General features: G+C 38.8%; 1 protein-coding gene across 1 annotated transcript in view; it reads right to left on the reverse strand.

Moving 5' to 3' along the window:
• The window catches only part of LOC124775357 (insulin receptor substrate 2), a 193,003-nt gene that overhangs the window by 74,500 nt on the left and 91,685 nt on the right, over positions 1 to 26,818 (reverse strand). Inside the window, exons 9-10 of the mRNA XM_047250189.1 lie at positions 23,641 to 23,866; positions 21,784 to 21,980 (exon numbers count right to left, since the gene is read on the reverse strand). Of these exons, the coding sequence (XP_047106145.1) occupies positions 21,784 to 21,980; positions 23,641 to 23,866 (423 nt within the window). The remainder of the gene's footprint in view (positions 1 to 21,783; positions 21,981 to 23,640; positions 23,867 to 26,818) is intronic.

The raw sequence follows: 26,818 nt of genomic DNA on the forward strand, positions 1-26,818 counted from the left end.
GATTAAGGAAAGGCAAACCTACACTCATAGCATTTGTAGACTTAGAGAAAGGTTTTGACACTGTTGACTAGAATACTCTCTTTCAAATTCTGAGGGTGGCAGGGGTAAAATACACGGAGCAAAAGGCTATTTACAATTTGTACAGAAACCAAATGGCAGTTATAAGAGTAGAGGGGCATGAAAGGGAAGCAGTGGTTGGGAAGGAAGTGAGACAGGGTTGTAGCCTACCCCCGATGACATTCAATCTGTATATTGAGCAAACAGTACAGGAAACAAAAGAAGAATTCAGAGTAGGAATAAAGAAAAATTCAGAGTATGAATTAAAATCAATGGAGAAGAAACAAAAACTTTGAAGTTCACAGGTGACATTGTAATTCTGCAAGAGACAGCAAAGGACCTGGAAGAGCAGTTGAACGGAATGGACAGAGTCTTGAAAGGAGGATATAAGATTAACATCAACAAAAACAAAATGAGGATAATGGAATGTAGTCAAATTAAGTTGGGTGATGTTGAGGGAATTATATTAGAAAATGAGACACTTAAAGTAATAAATGAGTTTTGCTATTTGGAGAGCAATCTAACTTATAAAATGTAGACTGGCAATGGCAAGGAAAGCATTTTGGAAGAAGAGAAATTTGTTAACATTGAGTATAGATTTAAGTGTCAGGAAGTCGTTTCTGAAAGTATTTGTATGGACTGTTGCCATGTATAGAAGAGAAACGTGGACGATAAATAGTTTGGACAAGAAGAGAATAGAAGCTTTTGAAATGTGGTGCTACAGAAGAATGCTGAAGATCAGATGGGTAGGTCACATAACTAATGAGGAGGTATTGAACAGAACTGGGGAAAAGAGAAATTTGTAGCACAACTTGACTAGAAGAATGGATTGGTTGGTAGGACATGTTCTGAGGCATCAAGGGATCACCAATTTAGTATTGGAGGGCAGCATGGAGGGAAAAAATCATAGAGGGAGACCAAGAGATGAATACACTACGCAGATTCAGAAGGGTGTAGGTTGCAGTATGTACTGGGAGATAAAGAAGCTTGCACAGGATAGAGTAGCATGGAGAGCTGCATCAAACCAGTCTCTGGACTGAAGACCAACAACAAAACATTTTTCTCACTGTGAAGTCTTGGCTGAGATATCATCGACTGGGATTATCCTTTCTGGTATAATGGCTCTGGTAAATGGAAACAAGTTTATATATTCTTGAACACTACTGTCAACTCCTTGTGTTTTTCTTACTTCTGAATCAGTCACAGCAGACACTTTCTCCTTTCCTACACATCTGTATAATCTCCCTTCATTTATTTGCAGTCCCCCTAAGAAGTACTTTTTGCACACCTGTACACTATTATTTCCTACCCTAAAAAAGTACTTGTATGTGACTGCTTTCGGAGAATGAGATCCATCCTTCAAGTATTTTCTTTGTACTGAGTTTAACTGAACAAGTCCCGAATATACATATTCTGTCGGGAGTAGTCTGCTAACTTCCAAAAATTTTCGAATATTTCTTTCCTCTTACTTGCCTTAATTTTTGCATTACATTCCCTCCTGCCATTACACTCCTTGTCCTCAAATACTGGTTCTGGAACATTCTTTCTACTACAAGATGTATACGATTGTCCACTGTTCCTGTCCTTTTATGTCCCTGTGCATTTCCACAGAATCTAAAAGTATGATAAAGTTATATCAAATACTGTAGTTCTGTGCTACGATGCAGTTATTGTATGTTCCTCTTTTTTTTTTTTTTTTTTTTTTTTTTTTTTTTTTTTTTTTTTTTTTGGTCATCAGTCTACTGACTGGTTTGATGCGACCCGCCACGAATTCCTTTCCTGTGCTAACCTCTTCATCTCAGAGTAGCACTTGCAACCTACGTCCTCAATTATTTGCGTGACGTATTCCAATCTCTGTCTTCCTCTACAGTTTTTGCCCTCTACAGCTCCCTCATAGCATACACAATACATAATTGTTATAAATTGCACTTCTGTTCAGGTGTATATGTAATGGTAAAATGCAGCATTCTTCGACAGATTAGGTTAGAAGCAGTATCTTATTCATTTTGACTACATATAGAATATTATTAATTATTGTTGGTGTGGTTTACTTGTCACAGTATCATTCATAGGAACATTTTCCTCGCTGTCTGGTTAATATTTTGAACAACTCTCCATAATGTGGTCACTACAAGAACCTTCAAATTCCATCTTCTACTAAAGCACATGGACATACGTACATTGTGCTATGATCAAAGGCGGGAAACACTGCTGCATTCTATGCACAGATGATGAAACCTCACAGAGATGTGTACTTATAGCTTGTATTTCATACGTGGGCTATTTCCAAAGCTTCCTTCTGGTTTGAAGGACGTGGTTAGTTTACACATTTGTACTGTAAACAACTTTGGGTATTTCGAATTCAGTAGTGCGAGCTGTAGGAAAATCACTAGCAAGTCATTACACTACAAATTTTATGATTAAATGAAATAATATAAAAGAAAAGGTTTCCGAATCAGTTTTCAGTCTATGATTCACAGGCTGAACAAGAAGAAGGAATCTGCACTGGAAGAAGAATGGTGAAAAGGCAGTGGAAAGTGGAGAAGTAACATACATGTCGAAACCCTGTCTAATTATGGATAATGCGGAAACAAAGACAACAATGATAATTCACAGACGGTTCCGTTTTGTCCACTCCTCAAGTATCACTATTTATTTTTCATCAGCGGAAACTAGAGCACCCACTCAACATACCAAGTGTTTCAAAATGAATATTGAGGTTTTTAGGCTTTGTAACACTTACTACATTCACATTACAATTATAAATAATACAAGTGAAATAGAGACTCGAATAGTTTTTCTTATAAGTGTCCAATGTAAGCACCGTCATCACTCGGCACACACGGAGTTGGTAGGGTGAATTCTTCCCAAACCTTGATCAGAGTGTCTGGACTAATTGATGCAACAACTGCTTTAATGCTGTTTTTTAAGTTGGGCAGATCAACTGATAGTGGAGGCACATCCACATGATCTTTTATGAACCCCCACAGACTGGGTGAACGTGGAAGCCATGTGAAACAAGCCCTTTCATCTGGCCACTTGAGGCCAATCCAGAAGTCATGTACAACGTTGTTTAACCAGTTGCATACTGAGTTGTGCCAGTGAGGTGGCACACCATCTTGCTGCCTAATCAAGTTCCGTTGTTCAGCTTCTTCCAAATCAGGAAAAAGTTTTAGTTATAGCACATCAAAATAAGAACCACCAGTTACAGTTGCTTCATCATTTAAAAAAAAAAGGCTCATTTACTTTCCGCCACAATATGGCATAAAAAATATTCATTTTAGGGGAGTCTTGTTGCAACCATACCATCTCATGGGGATATGCTGACCCCCACCCCCGTGCACATTACGTGTGTTCACAATTTCACTTACGTGAAATATTGATTCTTCACTGAAGACAATATGATCCAGAAAGTCTTCATCATCACACAGCAACATTTCGTTTTCAAAGTTGGCATGTAAACTGTTATCTGTAAACTTTAGAGTTTATAACGACTCCAAATGATTAGGACATAGTTGTAAGCATCCCCTTAAAAGTTTCCACACAGATGTCACTGGAGCTGCTAAATCACAACTAGCCTTCCGAACTGATATTAAATGTGGCTACGTGTGAAAGACTCTCTCATTTATTTAACACATTCTTCAGTCACTCTTGGTCCTCCTGTACTCTTCCCTCTGCAAAGACAGCCAATACCTTCAAATTCATGACACCATCTATGGACGTTACTATCACTTGGAGGATTAGAATGGAGCTTAATATGGAATGGACATTGCTCTGCAACAACAGATTCAGTCCTTACGAATTCCTGTTCATGAGCTGTCATCTTTGCTTTCTAACAGAAGACACAGAAAACGGCACATGCACATGTACATAGGTATACAAACCAAACTGTTTGTGTTGTTCTTTCATTTACTGTATCATTTATAATTGTAAGCTGAACTTCAAGTTGAATGTAATAAATGCTACAAAACCTGAAAACACTGATAATCATTTTGAAACACCTGATACTTTGGTGAGTATTCTCTCATATGGAGTTTGCCTCTTGCACTGCTAGTCACTGCAATGAATCCATCATCTTTATTGTATGAGCCACATTTGAAAACTATGTATCGATTATGACGGTTTGTTTCGTTTTTTTTTTTTCAAGCGGCATACTAACAAGTAGCACATTCAACTCTGTCTGTTCTCCTATTTACTAACTACCTCTTCTTCGTTCCTCTATCTGACTTTCACAATTTAAGTTACATATATGTAACATACTATTTTTCTATATTTTCAGCCCTATCTCAATGACATTTTACAAATGGTAAAATAGTGCCAAAACCACTCACTCATTCACTGACTCACTCATTCCGCATTCCATATTTTTCATTCATTCACCCTGTCTTCTACTTAAGATCTTAATGCAGAAGGCATCTAACCAAAATACATGTATTCACATTTAATATCAAGATTAGCTAATCCTATACTAAGCTTCATTAATGATCTCCCTTAATTAGGCTTTCACACAAAGATACTTGTTGATTGCCTTGATCCAAGCGTTCACTGTGATATGGGTACTAAAATTTTCTCATCTTTTAACAATTCCTGCTTTAAAATCTTTGCATGCTTTTTGACAATTCTTTTGTGCATTTAAATAGGACTACTGCTAACAGAAGTCACTGAAAGTTTGTCCCCTAACAAAATTACAACACTGAACTACAGTACCAGTTCATTAGAGCTATCAGTCCTCTGCTCATATTGAACCAACAGTGATTCCCCATTGATTTTCAATTTTAAAGCTGCTCACCCTACCTTAATAAAATTATACAAACATTTATTTGAAATATTAATACGAAAATAAAATTTCAGGAAAACATCACTTGCTTAAGCATCCAAATTGGAAAACGATCTTATGTAATTTTATTTTGGTCCCACATTTAGTTCGCTTTTGTTTAACTGTTGTTTGCTATTCATTTCTCACCCCCTACCTAATTGGGGCGGTGTCTCTTTAATTCCTCCATGTTTTTTATTCCAAATCACCTCTTTGATTCGGGAAAAACAGGGAGTACTCGTTTGATGTGGCACACCTATAATTTCACAACATGGTGGCTACTCAAGCATGTGGAGGAATACAAAATCATAAGAAACTCCTGAGAAATTAACAGTGAGCAGGTAGGGGGACAACAACTTTTCTTTCCTCTCAGCTGTAGTTTAGCCACAGTTTTCAAACATCAATAATTTTTATGGACTAATATTCAAATATATAACATACTTTGAAACATTAAAAGTTGTGTCCTCGACAATGGACGCAACCAGACCTGGCACTCTTGAGATAGTTTCTGACTGGTGCCAAGAACAGCGTTTTGGACTTCACTGCCAATCACAAGTGCGGCCCAACCTCCACATCACTGCCAATGAGATGAACTCCTGCTTTGTAATAAGTGGTGGCAATAGGCAGCAACGGTTCACTTTTGGCACTGGCATACAACCGAATTCCAGGGTTACAGTTTGTAGCTATAGTTCGTAGTGGAGATCAGCTTACGAGACTTAGTCTAAGTGGAGTCACCTGTAGCCTCAGTAACGCACTCCTTGACAGGTCACTGCTTCGTTGTATCTGTCCGCAAGCACATCAAACGAGTTGCTGTACAACTTTAGTTAAGTACAGTAGAGTCCCATTAATCCAAACTAATTGGGATTGGACCTTGCTCGGATTATCGATTTGTTCGGATTAGCCGGAATTATGGTGACAAGTTTCTAGGATGAAGCATATCATGCAGATAAGTAGGTGCACCATGGTAACAAATGGGAACAAATGTAGGAATAATGGCTCACTCACACTCCCTGCCCTTGTTGTTGTGCATTGTTGAGACCTTTGTAGTGTCTGAGGTCAGTGCACTGCCAGTTGGCTCGCAAAGCACTTGGTTATGTTAGTTATTGATTACTGGCACGTGTAACAGTTGTATTGTATTCATTCAGGTGTAGTGGTATACATACTTTTGTCATGAGCGAACAGAAACATACAACATTAACTCTCAAAGAAAAACTGAATGCTTTGAAGCGGATAGACAATGGTGAGAATGTATCTAAACTGGCAACGGAACTGGGTGTTGGTAAAGCAATCATTTGTGATTGGAAGATGAACCGAGTGAAGCTTGAACAGTCCTGTGCAACATCTTTGGGAAAAACACCTGAACTTCAGCAGTTGAAACAGTCCCAGTACCATAAGCTCTTTTCTTTTGTTTCACGCAGGAAAGAGAAAGGGGAACTCGTTTGAGTGGAGCACTGGTTCAGAAGACTGTTTACCTGAACAACTTAAAGAATGGTGATGAGTCTTTTAGTGCGAGTACAGGTTGGTTGGTGTTATAACTTCAAGTTGAACAAATATATTTCAAGGAAGACGCAGTACATGAAAGTCACAGATCAAGTAAACAGAGTAAGATGTGTGTACACTTTAACAGTCAAATCATACAGGTAACTGAGACCGAGTCTAGCGGCCACTGGCTGGCCGGCCGCTTAGGTGGCGCTGCTGCTGCATGGTTGGCAGACAGCGCCGCATGTAGAGGACGCGCGTATCTGCGCGGCGGCACTTTGAAAGATCGGCGAGTCACAACAGTTGGACTGATTCAAAAAATGTCATGGAAACAGTCAACTAACAATTACTGTAGAGAAGCTTTCTTATGACTGTGATGCAGCGAACGAATACTTGGGTGAGTTTGAATAAATGATAAGAGAGGGAAAGTATGCTCCCCAACAAATTTATAACACTGACGTGGCAGGCCTTAATTTTAGGGCACTGCCAACAAAAAGCCTGGCATCAAAGGCAGAAGACCATGCCCCTGGTTTTAAAATGTGCAAAGATCGTGTGACTTTATTAGCATCAGCAATGCTGCTGCCTTTAGTGCTGATTGGAAAATCTGCCAGGCACAGAGCTTTTAAAAACTGCAACATGAAGTCCCTGCCCGTATATTACCGCAACCAGAAAAAAGTATGGATTGATGTGAAAATGTTCAAAATATGGTTTTATGGCCAGTTTGTTCCCTCTGCTCGATGGTTTTCTAAGGAAAGTAATTTGTCTCCCCATGCAATCCTTTTGACTGACAACACATCATCTCACCCCAACACTGAGGAATTATGTGATGGAGAAATTTGGCGAAGTTTTTGTCGCCGAATGTTACACCACTTCTACAGCCGATGGACTGCAAACATTAAAACTGATTTACAGAAAATCATTTTTAAGAATGCTGATCCAAGATGATAGCATTCCTTTAGTGGACAAAATAATAAAGACCAAGGTGAAGGATGTTGTTTATTGGGCCACTGAAGCATGGTAGAATATTTCAGAAAATATTCTGAGAAAATCGTGGAGAAAACTGTGGATATCTCTTGAATTTCAGGAAAATGAAGAGGAAAGTCTACTACAAATGATACAGACAATCCCTGGATGTGAAGAAGCTAGTGGGAGTGGATGGTAGCGGATAGGGCATGTGTGGAGAACCTCACTGATGCTGATTTAGTTGTGGCGGTGACTCAAGAAGTGGACTGTTCTGACAGAAGTAACACTGAACCTGAAAGTGACAAAGGAGAGCTGGTGCCACACAGTGATGCAGCAGAAGCCCCTGACCTCGTGCTACATTTTTTGGAGCAACAGCCCACTGTTACATCAGCTGATTTGATGTTTATGAGACGATGCGCAACTATGCATCATATAAGAGCCTGTCTTCATTATGCCAAAAAAACAATGACTGAGTTTTTATCATCTAAAAAGTAGGGATAAAATTTCCGCTGTGTTTTAGTAAGTTTGACAGTTTTTCTTTCATTGTTATGCATTGTTTAAACCTAATGTTTTCTTGGCAATTTTTCTAAACAGTTTTCCATACTTAGACTAACATTTTTCATGTTCAGATTAACCGAACATTCAGATTACAGGGGTTGGGATTAGCAGGACTCTGCAGTATTGCAGTGCAATAAAGTGTATATTTGGACATCACTAATTTGGTTTCACTGTCACAGTTCCTCTGTCCACCTCAAAGCACCTAAACTGAATATATGTTTGAGCTGTTCTACCCAAACGACCATACATACCATTAAGTATTTTAAAATTTGTGACTTATAAAGCTTTATAAAATTAAATATCAATGTTGTGTTAGAACCACAAAATTCTCCGAGATTTTACAAAATTCCTGAAATCACTGAAATTTCCCTGATTTTTTTTTTCAGGTGTAATGTAATTCTCTGATAACTCCAGGTTTTCCAGAAGAATTGCCATCCTGCATTGGGCCCTCATAGGTATCAAAGTACTTAAGATATCCCCAAATTTATTTCCTTGGACTTTTCATGAGTTGCCAATAGGACCAAATCACCTTTAATCCTTCGACCATGTTTTTCTTTGCATATTCTAATGTTTTTCTTCATATTCTTCCTAAACAGCCTTTTTTTGTCTTCATTAGTCAAGTCCTCCTAAAGTGGAAAGAACACTAATTTTTCTACAAAATTTAGTTTTCTAGTGTACATTATTCTTTCTTTTGGGTGTGCTCTCATGCAGTACATTATTAAGTACATCTTGTATTTCATTGGCCAAATTACTGTGTTTGTTACTAGATTAAGTCCAGCATGACATCAATTCCCTCATACAGCACTTAATGTGATAAGTGGTCAGATGAAATGATGAGGTACAGACTAATTTCATGCAGTTTCTTCACATACCTCCCATCCATACTTAAGCCATGTACTGAGGCCCTGTATCTGACAGTACTCTTTTCGGTTTTCCATACTTCTGGAAATATTCTCTAATTTCGTAAACACTGTGGAACTTTTTCACTTTTTCAATGGACACAATAAACTTGGAAACTATGTCCTCTATTACCAGAATATATAAAAATACACTTACTGACTTTGATAATGGCTCAGGCAAATGTACCACCAGAATTTTGAGAACATCATGTGGTTGTATACTTTGCATAGATTGTTGACTGATTTGATTATTCACCTTTACATTTTGACACCGATCACATGACCTTACACATCCTTGCATCAAATGTACTGTATTGTAAAAATGTACACATTCTTGCAGTTTGATAACATATTTCTTTGGACCCATGGGACCATATCGTAAATGAAAGACATCAATGATGTCTTCAGTGTATTTCTTAGGCCAACATACTAACCACTGTTTCTAGTTTTCATCTCTCCTATGAAATAATGCCTTCTTATTTATTTTATAGAACTTATGAAATTTAAAACTTTCCTTCTTCCCCAGGTCTACTTTCACTAATTTATAGATCTAAGCCTTATTATGTTTCCTTATTAAATTTTAAATACCTCTTCCAATTTTTTTTCTACCCACTACATCCTTGCTATAAAATAGCTTCAGATAATCTTCACTAAATCCCAGGTCACCATCATCTTCCATACCAATTGGCAAATGGGCACTTTACTGTCCTTTCCCGAGAGGTAGCCCACTCTCATTCTGAACTGTTGCAGAAATAGTGCCCATCAGGACAATCTCATGTGCGTCCACCTATATCCCTTTTTTTAAAAAAATAAAAAAAAAAAAAAAGTGCTTTGTGGGCAGTGTACACAATGGTCTCCTGTCTCCAGACGAAATTTCTGGAAACCCTAGATAGTGGCCAGTGCTTTGCACTCTTAGATGCTATACGAGGTGCTATCCAAAATTTCCGGGACTGGTGCTGCCATCTGCTGAATTCTGCCACTGGTCAAACATTTTCTGGAAATCCTGTTCTTTAAGGCTGTTTATCCCACCAGCGATACTTCTTGATCCTCTCTTGAGTATCAAACCGACAGCCTTTCAACTTTGTCAGTTTTGTTAATAGCGCGAAGACGCAAGGTGCCAAAACTGGTGAGTACGGTGGGTGTGGTACAACCGCCATGTTGTTTTTTGCCAAAAAGGTCCTGGTGAGCAAGGATGTGTGACAGGACGTGTTGTCGTAATGAAGCAGCCAGTTCCCTTGATGCCAAAGTTAGGGCCATTGGAAAACGTCACAGTAGTACGTGGAATTCACTGTTCGGTTGGGTGGGACAAATTCTTTATGCACAATTCCCTTGGCATCAAAGAAAACGATGACCATGCTCTTCTCATTGCTCTTCACCTGTCTCGCTTTTTTGGTGTTGGAGAGCCAGGGCTCTTCCACTGGAAAGATTGTTGCTTTGTCTCTGGGCCATAAACGTAAATCCAGCTCTCGTCGCCAGTTATAACCCGTGACAAGAAGGTCGATCATCAGATGCGGTCTGACGAAGGTCTGCGCAAAGTTCAACACGCTGTGCCTTCTGATCGGCAGTCAAGATCCTTGGCACAAATTTTGCTGCGACACAATGCATGTCCAATTCATCAGTCAACATTCTTTGACATGTCCCATAACCAATACCCGCTTCATCCGCAAGGTCTTGAATGGTTCGACGTCGATCCGCACGAGCCAATTGTTGAAGTTTGGTGTTGTGCAGCTAGTGGGCGTTCCAGTGTAAGCATCATCTTCGACGTCTGTACGGCCGGCCCTGAAGCGAACATGCCACTCAAACACACGCGTACGGCTCATGCTCTGTCCCCCAAACACTTGATGAATCATTGCAAGGGTCTCCGTAACACTCTTCCCGAGATTCGCACAAAATTTGATACACACGCACTGTTCTGTTCGCAGATCCATTGTAAAATCGCCACACACCAAACACAGAGTATTACGGAAATCACTGTTGACACGAAACACGCCCTCCCAGCTGAATACCACTCCACACACTGACTCATCAGATATGCAGCTCTCGTCACCTAGCGGTGCAAAGATCTACAATTCCTACTTTCCAGACAGCAGCACCAGTTCCAAAAATTTTGGATTCCACCTCGTAGTTATGTTCATGTTTTGCCGAATTCACTCTGGTGAAAACTATGGTTTTGTACATTTCTTTTCCTTTGTTTTGTGCCAATTGGTCCATCTCAATGCCATAATCCCATCGCTATAACTGCTAATGTTAATGGTAGGCTGAGGTTACAAGGACTTAATAATATTTCCTTAGATAATTCACTCTATAAATGTCTGACTACTGAAAGGGATTTGTCATTCCACACACATGTAATAACCCTTTTTAAGGGTTCTAAGAAACATATGTCATTAAATGCTTAGTTTGACACGAATTTCCAATAGCACCCACACATAATCCTAGAAATAACTTGCACCACTTTTTATTCTGACTGGGTGACAATCCAACACTGAAATAAATTGTTGATGGTGTATGGCAACCAGCAACAAATTGGTTTTAGGTTACTTTATTTAAAAATTACCATTACCGGTTCTGAACTTTTCATCAGACGGTTTTTTCATGCTTTCATCAAAACAAATTATACATGGGTTACCTGTGAGCTGCCCTAGCACAAACAATAATTCACAATTATAAATGTGTAACCAAATTGGTACATTACATATTTTTGTTGGAATGCAACTTACATAGAATGTCCACCTGGTGCATTTGTGCTTGCAGTTTTCTTGCAATGAAATACATTCTCAAGTATGTTTGTATTTTCACAGTCAAAAATGTTGCACTGCAGTGCATACCAATTTTGTTCAGACACAAAATGAATTTTCAATGTGCACCAAATATTTTGATTCACAACATACAAAAACAAATACACACTTTACAAGGTACATGTGTGTCAAAGATGCTGCAAATGCAATGATACAAAGATATTACATTTTCTAGGACAGAAAGTGTCAATTACTTTTATGTTAGATTGACAATGCATTTTGCATTAACTCTAGGGCATTAAATGCACACAGAAACAATAAATACGTGGGATTTTGTGAATTATAGTACCACAAAATTATTTTACATAACAACAGAGAAACGAATGGGGACAAGAAGTGTGTGAAATCCTTATGTGCTATTTGAACATTGATGATGATGATAATACATTACAATTTATTAGTATTTAGTGCCATAAATAATACTGACTATTGCAGACACATAAAATATTATAATATTAGTTACTTGATCTGCAGATAGGTGCGCAATTATTATTTATTATCGAGCACAGTAAGTATGTTCTGGCTGATATATCCATAGTGGGCCCCATTTTCTGATAATATTTTCATGTTGTTTTCAATGTTTGTCACTGAATGGTTTTCTTCTGCAATGTGGGCTGCAAATGTAGATCTGTTTAAGTTTCCCAGCCATAAGGGATCAAGGTATTCTTTGTACCTAACCTCAAAACTTCTGCTTATCTGACCAATGTAGAATTTTGGGCACAAATCACATTGGAGTTTGTATATTCACGTTTTACTGTAGAGGGCCTTGGAAAGATTTTTATCATGAATCACTTTTTTGGTGTAATTTACTATAAGTAGAGAAGCTGATATTAATATTCTTCTTTTTAAATAGGTTTGCAATTTGGTGTGTTATGGACCTATGTATGGGATATGTATGTCGCTGGTTGTTGCAACCATCAACAATTTATTTCATATAACAGCCTCAGTCTCCAACAATGTCTTTATTTGACAAAATTGCATGAATTGAACATCGCCCTTATTTTCTGCTGATTCCTTCGGTAGATTCTGTATGACCTAAGAACAAGACTTTTTTTATCACAAACTCAGACTTAGACAGTTACTTCTCCAAGTTAAAAATACTACACTCAATATTTCGCAATGCTCCTTCCCTGTCTTCGTGATAATTAATAAATAATCTATGTACACCATAATGTGGGAACTTAATTCTTTCCCAAAACTTGATCAAAGGCCCTAGTAAACTCTCACACTAAAATGTTAAAACTAAAGGGCACTACCATAAACTTATAGCATTTGCTCCCATACAGAAATATACTTCCTATTTTTGATTGTTAAAGGTACCTGCCAATAGCCCACCGTCAAATCCAGAGTAGTCATGTGTTTTACGCCATGGAATTTATGCATCAGCTCATTAATATTCTCATAACTGTTGGTCTCTTTCATTAAAACAGCATTCAGCTTTCTGGCATCCATCCTTCCCCCAACACAACCTAGGCTATTGTAGTCACATATACTCCTCTCAATAACCCCACTGACTCATTTTCCCATGAATTACTGAGCAGCTGCTGGCCTCCTAGCAAGTGGAATCAGATAGTTTACATGGAATGGTTTTATTTACAATTTACTTACATGATCAATAACTTGTTTGAGCTTAACCGAAGAAGACTGCCTTGCTTGTGTTCCCATGTTAAATTCTTTAGCTCTTCCCTTTGTTTCCCTGTAACCTCACTAATCGATATCAAAACTTCCTTTATCTTTTCTTCCACGTTTCATAGCTTTATCCCTACACATGGATCCACACTCCTCTTCCAGTTCAGTATATGTTATGGGCATAGTTTTGCTACCTAACAACCCCAAAATTGGATCTTTGCCATTTTTCCTTAAAATATAGTTATTTTCACGATTAATTTCTACTTTGTATTTAGTTTAGCAATCTATACAAAAAATCACACATACACTCAGGAGAAGTACTACCAGGATTTCTTGTTCCAGCAAACACATCCCCTACTCAGGGTGTCCGAGGAGGAATGGTCAATACTCAACGATCATTCAAAGTAAAAAAGTATAGTAAACATGGGCTCTAAATGCATACCTGAAGAGCATGAGCACTTCTTCATCTTGGATATTGTAAAACATATCTACTGCAAGCTCTTCAGTTTCCATATTTTGAAAGGGGGCAGTATGGACAAAAACAAGGGAAAAAGTGCTCAGTAAACAGGGGCTCCAAAGCACGTACCTTAACAGATGCAAGAACTTGTTCAGTAGAAGAGATGGTTTCACAGTACCGAAGATAAACGACTGCTCACAGCTCTTAAGGTATGCCTTTTTTGGAGCCCATGTTTACTGGACTTTTTCATTTCAAATGATTGTTCCTATTATATCCCTGAATACTGATCATTGCTCCTGCAACACCCTGTATAAAAATCCACAAATACTTCTTTCTTAATGGGCTTACTCAATTTGTCAGTGGCTTACCACTCTCTTGATGCCAGTTACAGACATTTCCACAATTTTCTCCTGTTCCCTAACCCATTCAATACACAGACTAAGAAATGGCATCTACAGGGTCTGGCAATAAAACCTACCTCATTTTAATAGTTTGTCACAGGAAAACTAAATATGAGAGAGAAAAATTACTTTTATATATGAAAAATACATACTTTTCCATTTTGGATTATTTGGTTTTAAAAATTATCTCTGCTACATGATGTCTTCCATTGTTGACACATTGCTGTAGTCTATCCTGAAAGTTCTCTGTTCTCCATTTATCTTCGTGTCAGTTCTCTTGGAATGACTGCCACTTCTTGGCTAATGGCCTCTTTAAGTGCTTGCAGTGTTGCGGGATGATGTTTGCCCACAAGAGCCTTTTAAGTTTCCCCAAAGAAAAAAATCACAAGATGATAAATCAGACAACCTTGAGGACCACGCGATGTCTCCTTGCAAAGAGACAAGATGACCAGGAACCAACTCGCGCAACATTTCCACAGAACATTGAGAGGTGCGGGATGTTGCTCCATCTTGCTGGAACCACACTTCTTGATCTTCATGATCTGCAATAAACTGGTTTAGCCTAGGCTGGATGAAGGTCTCTAGCTTGTGACAACAAGGGTTTGAATAAACCGTTACCGTGTACCATCTTTTTTAAAAAAAACTACGGTCCCCACACCAAACTGTTACATGAGGGCTGTGTGGCTGTGTAGTGGTCGCTGATGAATTTCACGAGGGTTTTCTGCCGACCAGTAGTGGAAAGTCTGTTTGTTTACATTTCTTGATAAGTGGAAATTGGCCTCATCCGAAGAAATAAACGAAGCACCAGGTGGAATTTTACGTTTTCCAGTGTTGTTGCAGACTGAGGACGGCTAGTAGGTTTTCTTTTCAGTGCTGAACCTGTCTTTCTTAAGTTTGACACCCAGAGTTGAATAATTTTTCTATCCAGGATACGATCATGTTGGCCAAGTTCGAATCATCTCCAGAACGCTCGCTGAGTAGTAATCACAGAACCACCATTACAAATAAATTCTTCCACAACAAACACATAAACTCACCAAGCCATGCTGCGGCACACACTGAAAATGGCACCAGATGAGGACGAAACACATTCCGCATCAGTATCCTCACTGCAACTCGCATGCCAGCCACATCAAATGCGAGAGTGTTCATGCTGGACCCTGTACTTCACTTCCGGTATAAACAAACTCTTTTTCTATACTGTTGGTAATCTTCACTTTGTTGCAGTGTTGTCCCACCATTATTTCTTCTGAATCAACAGCCTCTTCCAAGAGTTTCCTTTCAATTAACTTTTACTTTCTCTCTTCTTCTAACCTATTCTGTATTTGTGAACTATTCCATTCCTTCCTATTCACTACTTTTTCTCTGTTAGTTACTGATGAATAATCTTACAGTCCATTCTCCTCCTTTAAGAAACCCTGTCCTATAACCTCTTGTCTCATCTTTGGATTCTTCATTTTCATATTTTGCATGCATGTCCTCATCTGGTGGCTTCTTTTTTTCGTCCTTCCTTTACATCTTTCTTTATTGACTAATGGTTCATTAATTCTCTAACATCCCTTCTTTCCTGGCAGTTGGATTCAGTCATACTATTATCTGCCATCTGTCCTACATATTCCTATTGTGTACTGTTGAACCTACTTTATCACCATCATCATCCCTCAAAAAGGTCTCCTAGTCTGAATGTTGCTGTTAACTTATGGTCCATGTCTCACCTCCTCTTCACTCACATATTGTCAAATTCATCTTCCAATTCTCTATCACACTTCCCCATATTTGAAACATTATCACTATTACTCTTCTCAGCATTATCTACCTCCATTAACCCTGAATTACTTCTCTTATTCTTTCTTTTCTCTTGCTTCTCATGCAGCTTTCCAAAATTCCATTAAATTTTCATAACTCACAATTTCCCACCCCATTCTGCAATATCACCCTGGCAAATTTTCCTTCATTGTCCACAATATTGAGTACCCTATGAGCCTCCAGCTCCCTCATATTTCTGCTTTCCACATTATCACACCCAACTGTCCTTAGTTTTCTTCACACTGCATTGAATTTCTCAATCTATGTTTACTAGCGTTTTCCCATGCATACCGATACATATTATTTCGCAATCTCTCTCCCCTTGTGATCAGAATACAAGGTTTAGCCCATATATCTAAGTAAACCCTACCATATCCTTGGTTTCCATGGTACAAAGAAGGTCTTCTCTTTGTTTCTGCATTGGGGCGACCCCTTACTGAGGCAGCTGGCCATTTTCCAAAAATGTGTTACCATTTTCATAGTACCCAATCCTACTTCTTCCTGTAGTACCATGACCACAATAGATCATCATAGTTTGCATCCCATATTCATAAATGGATTGACCATTTCTTGATATTTAACCCTCTGTGGAGCTCAGCATCTTATATTCTGTGCCAGCCATCAACTTAACTCATATGGCTCAATAAATTGCTCTATGTTGCGGCAATGCTCAAATGTTTCTGCATTTGCTTGAGGAGCTTCTTAGACAGATCGTGGTCTTCTAGTATCCTACACAATCTTTCACAATATTCCTTCATGGAATATCTGAAGTTACTCCTACACTCAGGAACATTTCTAAATTCTATTGATTCTCTCTTGTCCTTGGACCAGTACTTGGATCTAAATGTTATCATGAGTTCACCAAATTTATTGCATCCCTCTGGCACCTTGATTGCATATTCTTGGGTCTCTCCTGCCAGACAATGTTCCACTAGTCTTATCTTTTTAATTTTGGAGCACCCTCCTGCCAATGACCAGCCAAATTCTTCTATAGATATCACAGGTTGAACATCCCCTTTTGGATCAAGTTCTTTGTCGTACCTAGTATGCTACTGAAGTTAATCTGGTCACCTTTCCTGTTTACTTTATTTTTGAAATTAGTGAATATTCCACTGATCTTGTCTGCATCAGCCTTAATTTTTTTAATTTCACCTATGTTTTTCTTTACTACTTCTAACACATTATTCTCTTTGATTCTCTATCCTTTTCTCTACTTCTGTCATTTGATTTTTGTTTCCTTAATCTCTTTCATGATAGCTTCATTCTCTGTAGCCATTTTGGTATTCAGTGTTTCAGTTACTTCAGACCTGGTTCCCATTTCTTCTTGCACTGAATGCTGACTCACATCAACCTTTTTCAACTCTGCCTGAAAGATATTCATGTTTCGACTTCATTTTTGTTTTCATTTCTGTTTTGAGTGTGCCCATACTGGCATTCACCTCTGATCTGAATACAACCATTTGTGATTGCGAACTATTTATTTTTCTTTTGACATCACCCAATCTCATATTTATGGTTTCTAGTTTTGACCCTCGATATCCTGTATTCAAATCCAACTTGGAATTCACTGATCCTATTGTTGGTAGCAAGTGTTGACACGAAGCTGCCAGTCTTATATCTGCAATGACCAGAATATTGGCAGTCCTTGACTCCCCAATATTATGACTCCAACCACTTTCCATTAGGCAATCTTCTTTCCTCTTTATTTCACTCTGATTTATTTCTAATTTTTCCTTTCCTGCCTTCACTACCTGAGATTCTGGTCAAGGACTCTTGACTAATCAGTTATACAAGTCCTTTCACAGCTTCCATTTGTAATGTTAACAACTGCCTTGTGATTTTTCTACAAACGCACACTACCTAATTCAGTACATTAAAAGTCATTTACACCACTAACATGTCCACTAACCACATCCTTCAGAGTAGAAGTAAGTTTTGGAAACATAAGCTTATGGAATACACCCTCCTATACAATACCCCCAACTTTTTTTTTGAGTCATCAGTCTTCTGACTGGTCTGATGTGGCCTGCCACAAACTCCTCTCCTGTGTCAACCTCTTCATCTCACACTAGCTCTTGTACCCATTATTTGCCAAATTATCTGCCCAATATTTTGGGAGGACACTACTCACCTGCACAGAAGTCAAACACAATATATACTGACACCATGACGAATAACAATGGATTCAATGCAGTGCCAATTGCAAAAAGAGTAAAATACACAACAAAAATAATTTGAACAAGTTACGTATTATTAAAACTGAAACAGCAGCAAAATTTAATCATTAAGGGCAGAGGAACTGAATTAAAAATGTTTAGGGGTCAAATAACAAGACTGCGAAGTTCTGCATTAACATAATCTGAACTCTTCTTCAATTTGGTTACAACACTGGGTTCTTACTTATGTGATTTGGCACTGGCAGAAGCAGCAGGTAATATCACCAGTCTGTTAGCCTGTTAGCCATTGTTATGGGATAAACTGCAGTCTCCAGAGCTGTGATTGTGAACAGGCCCTCGCTTATTCCAGCTGGTGGAGGCTCAAATAGTCTAGCACAGCTGGCCATTAATGTATGGCAAGAAAACACTGCATGGCCCTATCAGTGGATGCCAGCTTGGTGTTGCACTTCTAGCAACCTGACATCTCCTGTGTTCCCCCTTCTGCCAATGTGTGACAATTGTTTCGTGTCCTGTCTTGGCCTGTTGAAATTCTACTGCCTCCCACCACTGTCCTTAGATGGCATAAGATGGTTTAGGGGTGGCTCAAAGATGGAAAGAGCCACAATATCACATCATTACATGATACCACTACATATAGTTGCCCCCCCCCCCCCTAAGGGGTGGCTCAAAGATGGAAAGAGCCACAATATTACATCATTACATGATACCACTACATATAGTTGCCCCCCCCCCCCCTCCCCTGTGGCAGGAAAATCACTGTAGGAAACAAGAGACATTCACAGTCAAAGAGTGCAATGACCCAAGCATTGCTTGAACAACATGACATAATCAGCCTCAAAAACTGTCTAGTATGTTCTACATGAACAGCAAACCCATCTGTGCCATCAACAGACGTCATACTTTAAGGCCATGGTAGATTTTATTTCACATTTTGACTTTTCTACTTGCTTGCTATAACACTGTATAGACTTTCTCCAGTTTTTGAGATGAAGGCCTTTTACCAACAAAGTGCACTTCAAAACAGCCTTATTTGAGAATGAAATGAACCTCCATACCACACATTTCCATTAATTTCAGTACACCTTAAGTATCAATGTATGAAGTGTATCATTGACTGTGGTTCGATTGATCCCTTTTCCCAACCTATCAGATTGAAGGTACCTGATTTTCCTGTAAACAGTAGCTGCCCCTCCCCTCCTGATTCTTTAGAGCAGCAATCTCCCATAAATAAAGCAGCTTCAATGTCATATTACTTTAAAAATTAATTAAATGTTTGAGGTGTATGCAAGAGACAATTTTAAAAAGGTTTCAAATTATTTGTACAGTTTCTTGAAAGTTGCTACATGATCTCATTCTCAAATACTGGATAAATATAGTCTGAGTAATTTGTACATTATGCTGCTACAAGACATACACAGGATTTCCAATCAAGGAGTCCCTGGTTTCAAAATTATGTATCTGGAAAACTAAAGTTAATAGACATGTGCAACAAACACTACGCTTACTGTGAAACCTGTAAGAATTTTATGAAGCTACAAAATAATTTGAAAAGCTGCCAGCAGATGGAGTTGTGATCGCAATATGTATTTCCTACAAATAGTGTGCTGCAGCTCAGAGCAATCAGTTCCACAGTTGAAACATGAAAGGTGATTTTTTCTGGTACCAGACTACCACAGATACAAACACAAAACAAGGTGCAGTTTTCAAAACACGATTTAAACTTCCAAAAACCATTTGCAAGTTCTTTGCCAAATTCCAACAGAGAAGCAGTGTGGCTGATGATCTAATGGGGAATGTTGGGCCCAGGCAAACTGTAGTTACTCCTAAAAATGTTGATATGGTCTCTGGAATTATTCAGCAAAATCCACAGAAATCTGTCTGAAGAGTTGCATCACAGACTGGTCTGAAGTGTTCCAGCACACTGAAAGCACTGAGACAGAGCTTACACATCCATTCAAAATCCAAAGGCACCAGGCCATACCTGTACAGGTTGTGCAACAGGGAACCAACTTTGTGAACCAGATTCTCATGACAATTGATAATGAAAGATTTGATGCTGGCTGGAGCTGGTTAACAGATGAAGTACACATCCACCTCAAAGGAGTCATGACTACACAAAACTGGCAATTTTGGGGTTTCCAAATTCCCCATTTGTGTGAAGTGAAACCACTGTATCCTCCCAAAGTTATACATTGGGCTGCAGTGTTCAGCATATGAATTACTGGCCCTTTTCTCATGCAAGAAAAATCATCAGTGAATGTTACACTGCAGTTTTCAAACAACATTGGAGGATCGCCCAGGCTCCGAGTGGTTCATGCAAGATGAGGCCAGACCACATTGCACCGAAGTGTTTCGCTTTTTGGATGAAAACTTTGGGAATGGAGACATTGTGTCACATTATTGCAAATTTGCTGGTGTGGGGATGGATTGGTCTCCATACCTGCCGGATTTAACTCTTTGTGACTATTTTTATGGGGCACATTGAAAGACACTGTCTACTGGAACGATCCCATTACAATGGATGAGCTTGAATCGGCGACCTGTGAATTGATGACACATTTCATTATTTCTTTGTACCACCACCATGCTGTGAGTGGTGGACATTGACAATATTGTGATGTGATTGCAAAGACTACTTGCAGTTGACGAGTTTAATTACACACACTAATAGTGTATGAGCCTCTATGGCATATGGTGCCATATGTTAGCAGCTTTTTGAACTATTATGAAAAATCTATATAAAATTCTTACAGCTTTCTAACGAACATTTTACACTATACTATCTATCAATTTGAGTTTTCGAGATATTTAATTTTGAAATCAGGGTCTCCTTCCCTGGACACTTTGTACATAGTTTCTGATTTCAGTATTCATCTTATAGTATTCACCTTTAACATACGATTATACCTCTAAAGAGTAGAATATGACAAGATTTTAAATTTTTAAAATCAGTCAATAATTAGATGATATCTGAAAAATCAAATTTTTGTTTCCCCTGGAAGCTGTTAGAAGGCAACCTGCAATTTGGATTAGATGACTTTTTCAGCCTTTTAATAATTCAGAGACTGGAGTTCTTAAAAGACATGCCACTGATCATTTGCGAAGAAGCGTGGTTTGAAATTCAATGGCTTGCCAGCACATTTTGCACATCCCATACAAAATCAACACAACATTAAGGACTTGTCAAGACAATCTTCAGGTTTGAAATGTTAGCCTTTTTGTAGTGCTGATACATGAGGATACTTGTTTCTGATATCCCCTGTACAGATGGAAGAAGACCTGGTACCACACTGGTACTCAACTGTCTGCAAGTGTGGTACCTGTTTCGTGTACAGCCAATCCATCTCTTCCTCACACCTGCAGCATATCTTAGTGCACAAGTGGCTTTGTGTAGTCCTCATATAACAATATAATGGTGTATTCATGGTATTACCTGCCTCCTCAATTATAAAGGTTGTGTTCTTAAATTATATTTTTCTATTCCAGGTTTCCATGAGCCTGACCCAACGGTATCCTTACACTACCTTCTTCAACAGTAATTTACAACACTGCTGCAGCAAATAATTTCCACCTTATTGTTCCATACACTCTTAAGATTTAAATTTTCTCCTTCTGTTTCATTATTGCATGATCTTTCTTCAATCTCCCATGCCTGCCAGCCACAATATATATATCTAAAAAAAATCTTGTCAGTGGTAGCAATGCATCTCAAAAGAAAAGAAATGATCTCCACAGATGTAACATACCCGATCCAGGTTGGGTCCAAGTGTAGTCATCACAGTTCTCTTCAAGGATTGCCGGCTCATCTGGTGTGAGAGAGTGGCCAGTCCCATAGCGTGCACCAGTGGGACAGCCCTGATCTCCATCTCCACCCCATCCATCGCCCTCATCAATGGACAGCGATGATCCAGCAGAATCAGTTGAACAAGCACCAGAATTTGGACTGCAAAACAATATTTAATACACCCTAAAATTTAGTACATACATGTTAAACTGCTGTCTTAAAAAGAGCAGATAATGCTGATCCATGATTTATCCAAAACCAAATTAAGTCTTAAGTCTATCATGAATTTTTGTATGGCAATTCCTCCCAAGATGATGTAATTTACAAGAGTCTTTATTTTAGATTTCAGAAATCTCACTTTTTATGACTGTTTGAGAGAGTGTCTGGTAGCATTTACCTTACCTGAGTTGGTATAATGAGACGATGGGCATTTGTGAATAGAGTTTTGTCTACAGGCATATGTATGCTGCTACCACATAGTGTGATTCAATTCATGTGATATCCATGCAAAATTTCCTATGGCTGCAAATCCATGTATCAAAATAATGTATTGTGAAAACAAAACCTTTCCCAGTATATACATTGAATATTTTGTGGGAATGTGGCCAGATAGAATTCTCCTAATAAGTGAATACTTTGATAGGTAACCTTTTCTACAGACACTTAACGTAACACAACCTGCTTGAGGTTTGCAATTTACCTCCAACTAGTATGTGTGTGTGTGTGTGTGTGTGTGTGTGTGTGTGTGTGTGTGTGTGTGTGTGTGTGTGTGCGTGCGTGCGTGCGTGTGTGGGTGTGGGTGTGGGTGGGCACATGCATGCACGCATGTGCCACTTACCAGTTCAATCTTGATAGATTCTCTTAGAATGGAGGTGACAATGTTTGTGATGTAGCACAGGAACATATTAAAACTTTTGTGGGACCAACAGCATTAACACTAGCAACATACATCTGCATCTACACTTCGCAAGCCACCTTATGGTGTGTGATGCAGGGTACTTTGTGTGCCATTATCACTTCCCTGCTTTCCTGCTTCACTAACAAATGGTGCATGTGATGAACTACAGTCAGTCAGCCTCCACGTGAGCTCGGATCTTTCTTATTTCACCTTCATGATCTTTTCGAGAGATATATGCACGATGATGCAATATATTAGTTAACTATTCTAGGACTGTACATACTAGGAATTTTGGCAATATATCACTCTGAAGTGTGTAATGCATCTCTTGTGGTGCCTGCCACTAGAGCTGGACTAACATCACTGCAATATTTTGATGCTTACTAAACATACCTGTATTTGTGTTTTTCTGCTCCTCAACTACACAACAAAGCAAATGATATCACCTTAGTGAATATGAGAAACTGCTAAATAACATACAGGAGTTTGGCAAAAATAATGTGAACATCCTGTTAATGACACATTTTAACTGATGTTTATCTTCAGACACCTCCATAATTCACTGACACATTCATTTTCCTGGTGTTGGTCTACTGTTTTATTTGACCTGAAATTACTTCAAAAGTAAACTGTTGGTGCCTATTTAGTCTGGGCATTCACAGCAATGGTTATGCAGTATCTACAAGAGTTCATATGAAAAGTTTTATGGTAAACACAATGGTGAAAAAAAAGTAAAACTCGCTGAGAGGCAATAGGGTATTAATGATGACTGTGAGGTAAAATGGTATTAAAGACACTGGTTGTTTCTAATAAGACCACTGCCACAAAAGTTACTGTTGAAATAATATGTGTCTACACAAGAAGTCACTAGAAACACACTGTATCAACTAATAATGGTATTAAAACTGCAATGAAGTTTACCTCACAGGACTAGATCCAACAGGAGGAGAATGGGATATACCACGGCCATAAACAGAAGTGGGACGGTGACCATGGCCAGGCACCAGATGACCACCTCTGGAGGCTCCCAGAATTCCAGGCAGTGGTTGAGGGTGACCTTCACTGGTTGTACGGGCCCTCGAAGGCAAGCTGTCACACCTTTCACGTCCCTGACCAGTTGAACCTATGACAAAATGTACAAATGAATATTAGTTCCTTGCCTACTATGTCTTTTCTAATGTAAGCCAGTTTGTTCTCACAAAATCATTTTTAGCTGTAACAGAGCTAAATCATAAGACATAGAGGACAAATCTAGTGCAATTCTTCTACAAGCATTCTACATTTATCTAGTCAACTTGTACATCTAAAATGCAATTAAACTAATTGGTGGAAGATACACCACATGATGTACAAGAGACGTAGTGCTTAACTGATATACATAGAATAACTTTAATAAATGCTATTTTCGCAATGGATGAACAATAAATTCTTCAGTGCTTTGTGCTGGTTTCGTGCAATTCACTGATGTCATGTTAAACTGCGATGTAATTGAAATATGGTGGTTCTCTGAAGTACCCATCCTGACTGCTAAAATCTTTTGCCATTTCTAGTACTGATCACATTATGCAATGTAATCATTTACCCTGTGCTGCAAAGAGGTGTCAACTGTATGGTCGCTCTCCCATGGACCCATCAAGTAATATCTTCAGGAGGCAATTAACAAGGCAAAATAAGTGTGTGGAGTACGCCAGAATGTAATGGCAAGCAAGGAAGAACTGCATACTATGCTTCACTGAGGAACATTTGATCTATGTGGTACTTGGCTGTTACTCTCGTGCAACACTGCAATTGCATGAAAAATCAATATTGGATGATAATTATCATTACAAAGACTGAATAATGTAGGTAGCCCAGATTCTGTTTCAAAAAACATCTCTATTCATAAAAAAGACATTGCCACTCATATACCTCTTATTTCATAAGGAAGGCAATATGGTGGTGGTGGTGGTTAGTGTTTAACGTCCCATCGACAACGAGGTCATTAGAGACAGAGCACAAGCTCGGGTTAGGGAAGGAGTGGGAAGGAAATCGGCCGTGCCCTTTCAAAGGAATCATCCCGGCATTTGCCTGAAACGATTTAGGGAAATCACGGAAAACCTAAATCAGGATGGCCGGAGACGGGATTGAACCGTCGTCCTCCCAAATGCGAGTCCAGTGTGCTAATCACTGCGCCACCTCGCTCGGTAAGGCAATATGCATCTTTTTATGCACACAAACAGATTCGTACAAAGTTTTGCTTCAACTTTCAGTTATGCTGAGAATCAATCTACATCTACATAGATACACTGCAAGTCACTGTACGGTTTGTGGTGGAGGGTACGCTGTACCACTACTTGTCATTTCCCTTCCTGTTCCATTTGCAAACAGATCAAGGGAAAAACAACTGTCTGTACACCTCCATATGAAACCTATTTTCTTGTATCTCATCTTCGTGGTCTTTATGTGCGATGTATGTTGGTGACAGTAGAATCATTGAGCAGTCAGCTTCAAACGCCAGTTCTCTAAATTTTCTCAATAGTGCTTCTCGAAAAGAACGTTGCCTTCCCTCCAGGGATTCCCATTTGAGTTCCCAAAGCATCTCCGTAACACTTACATGTTGTTCGATTCTGCCGATAACAAATCTAGCAGCCTGCCTCTGAATTGTTTTGGTATCTTTCTTCAATCTGACCTGGTGCAGATCCTAAACAATTGAGCAGTATTTAAGAATAGGTTGTACCAGCGTCCTACATCCGGTCTCCTTTACAGGTGAACCACTCTTTCCTAAAATTCTCTCAATAAACCAAAGTTTACCATTTGCTTTCCTTACCACAGTTCTCACATATTCGTTCCACCTCATATTGCTTTGTAATGTTATGCCCAGATATTTCAATGACTTGATTATGTCCAGCAGGACACTAGTAACACTGTATCTGAACATTACAGTTTGTTCTTCCTACTCATCTGCATTAACTTACATTTTTCCACATTTAGGGCTACATGCCATTCATCACACCAACTGGAAATTTTGTCTAAGTCACTCAACTTTGATACCTTACCGTGCACCACAGCACCATCAGCAAACAACTGCAGACTGCTGCCCACTCTACCCGCCAAATCATTTATTTATATAGAGACCAAGAGCTGTCCTACCACACTTTCCTGGGGCACTCCAGAGTTCTATTATTTAAGAAGTCTTCGAGCCACTCCCATATCTGTGAATTTATCCCATATGCTCGTACCTTCATCAACAGCCTGCAATGTGTCACCGTGTCAAATGCTTTCCAGAAATCAAGAAATATGGACTCTACCCGTTGCCCTTCATCCATAGTCCTCAGTATTTCATGTGAGAAAAGGGCAAGCTGAGTTTTGCACGAGCAATACTTTCTAAAACATTGCTGATTCGTGCACATAAGCTTCTTAGACTCAAGAAAGTTTATTATAATCGAAATAAGAATATTTTCCAAGAATTCTGCAGTAAACCAATTGGATTAAACACTCATAAAGTAAATTAATGGAACCAACTACGAGGCAACAACAAGAAATATCAGTCCAAATCACTCAGAAATGCTTAACTTTCAATGTAATGTTGTGATAAATGAAAAATTTAAGCCAAACAGGGATTCGCAGCCAGATCTCGTGTTTATCACTAGCAGTCAACTTAATTGTTAACCTATGACAGCATGACTCCAGATCCAGCTCATATTTTCAGTCGCTGTTGTTTCCTACAATTACCTCAAACATAAGTTCTGAGTGAATTACACAGTGACAATGTTATATTAAATGAAGTAATTTCAATTCCAGTTTGGCCAGTTTTTTGAAAGCTTAATTGAAATGCAAATGACACCTGAATTCAAAAACACTCTTTACATAAAGCAGACAGATCTAGTTTGACCATTGAATATGCAACAAACAATTTTGGAGTTCAGTTCTAATTAACTGAAAGCCAGAAATCCTTATAGGAAAGAGATGGCAGTGGGTTAAAACTCTATCTCAGTCCAACTGGAAAAATAACATCATGGTTAAACGTCCCACAGATGACAAAGTCATTTAAGGCCATGCTGAATTGGAAGAGCACTGTCAGTGAAGGATAAGGAAATAGGCTTGAGTCCCTGTCTAGCAT

This window comes from Schistocerca piceifrons, chromosome 2 (genome assembly GCF_021461385.2).
Source record: "Schistocerca piceifrons isolate TAMUIC-IGC-003096 chromosome 2, iqSchPice1.1, whole genome shotgun sequence".
Lineage (NCBI taxonomy): Eukaryota > Metazoa > Arthropoda > Insecta > Orthoptera > Acrididae > Schistocerca > Schistocerca piceifrons.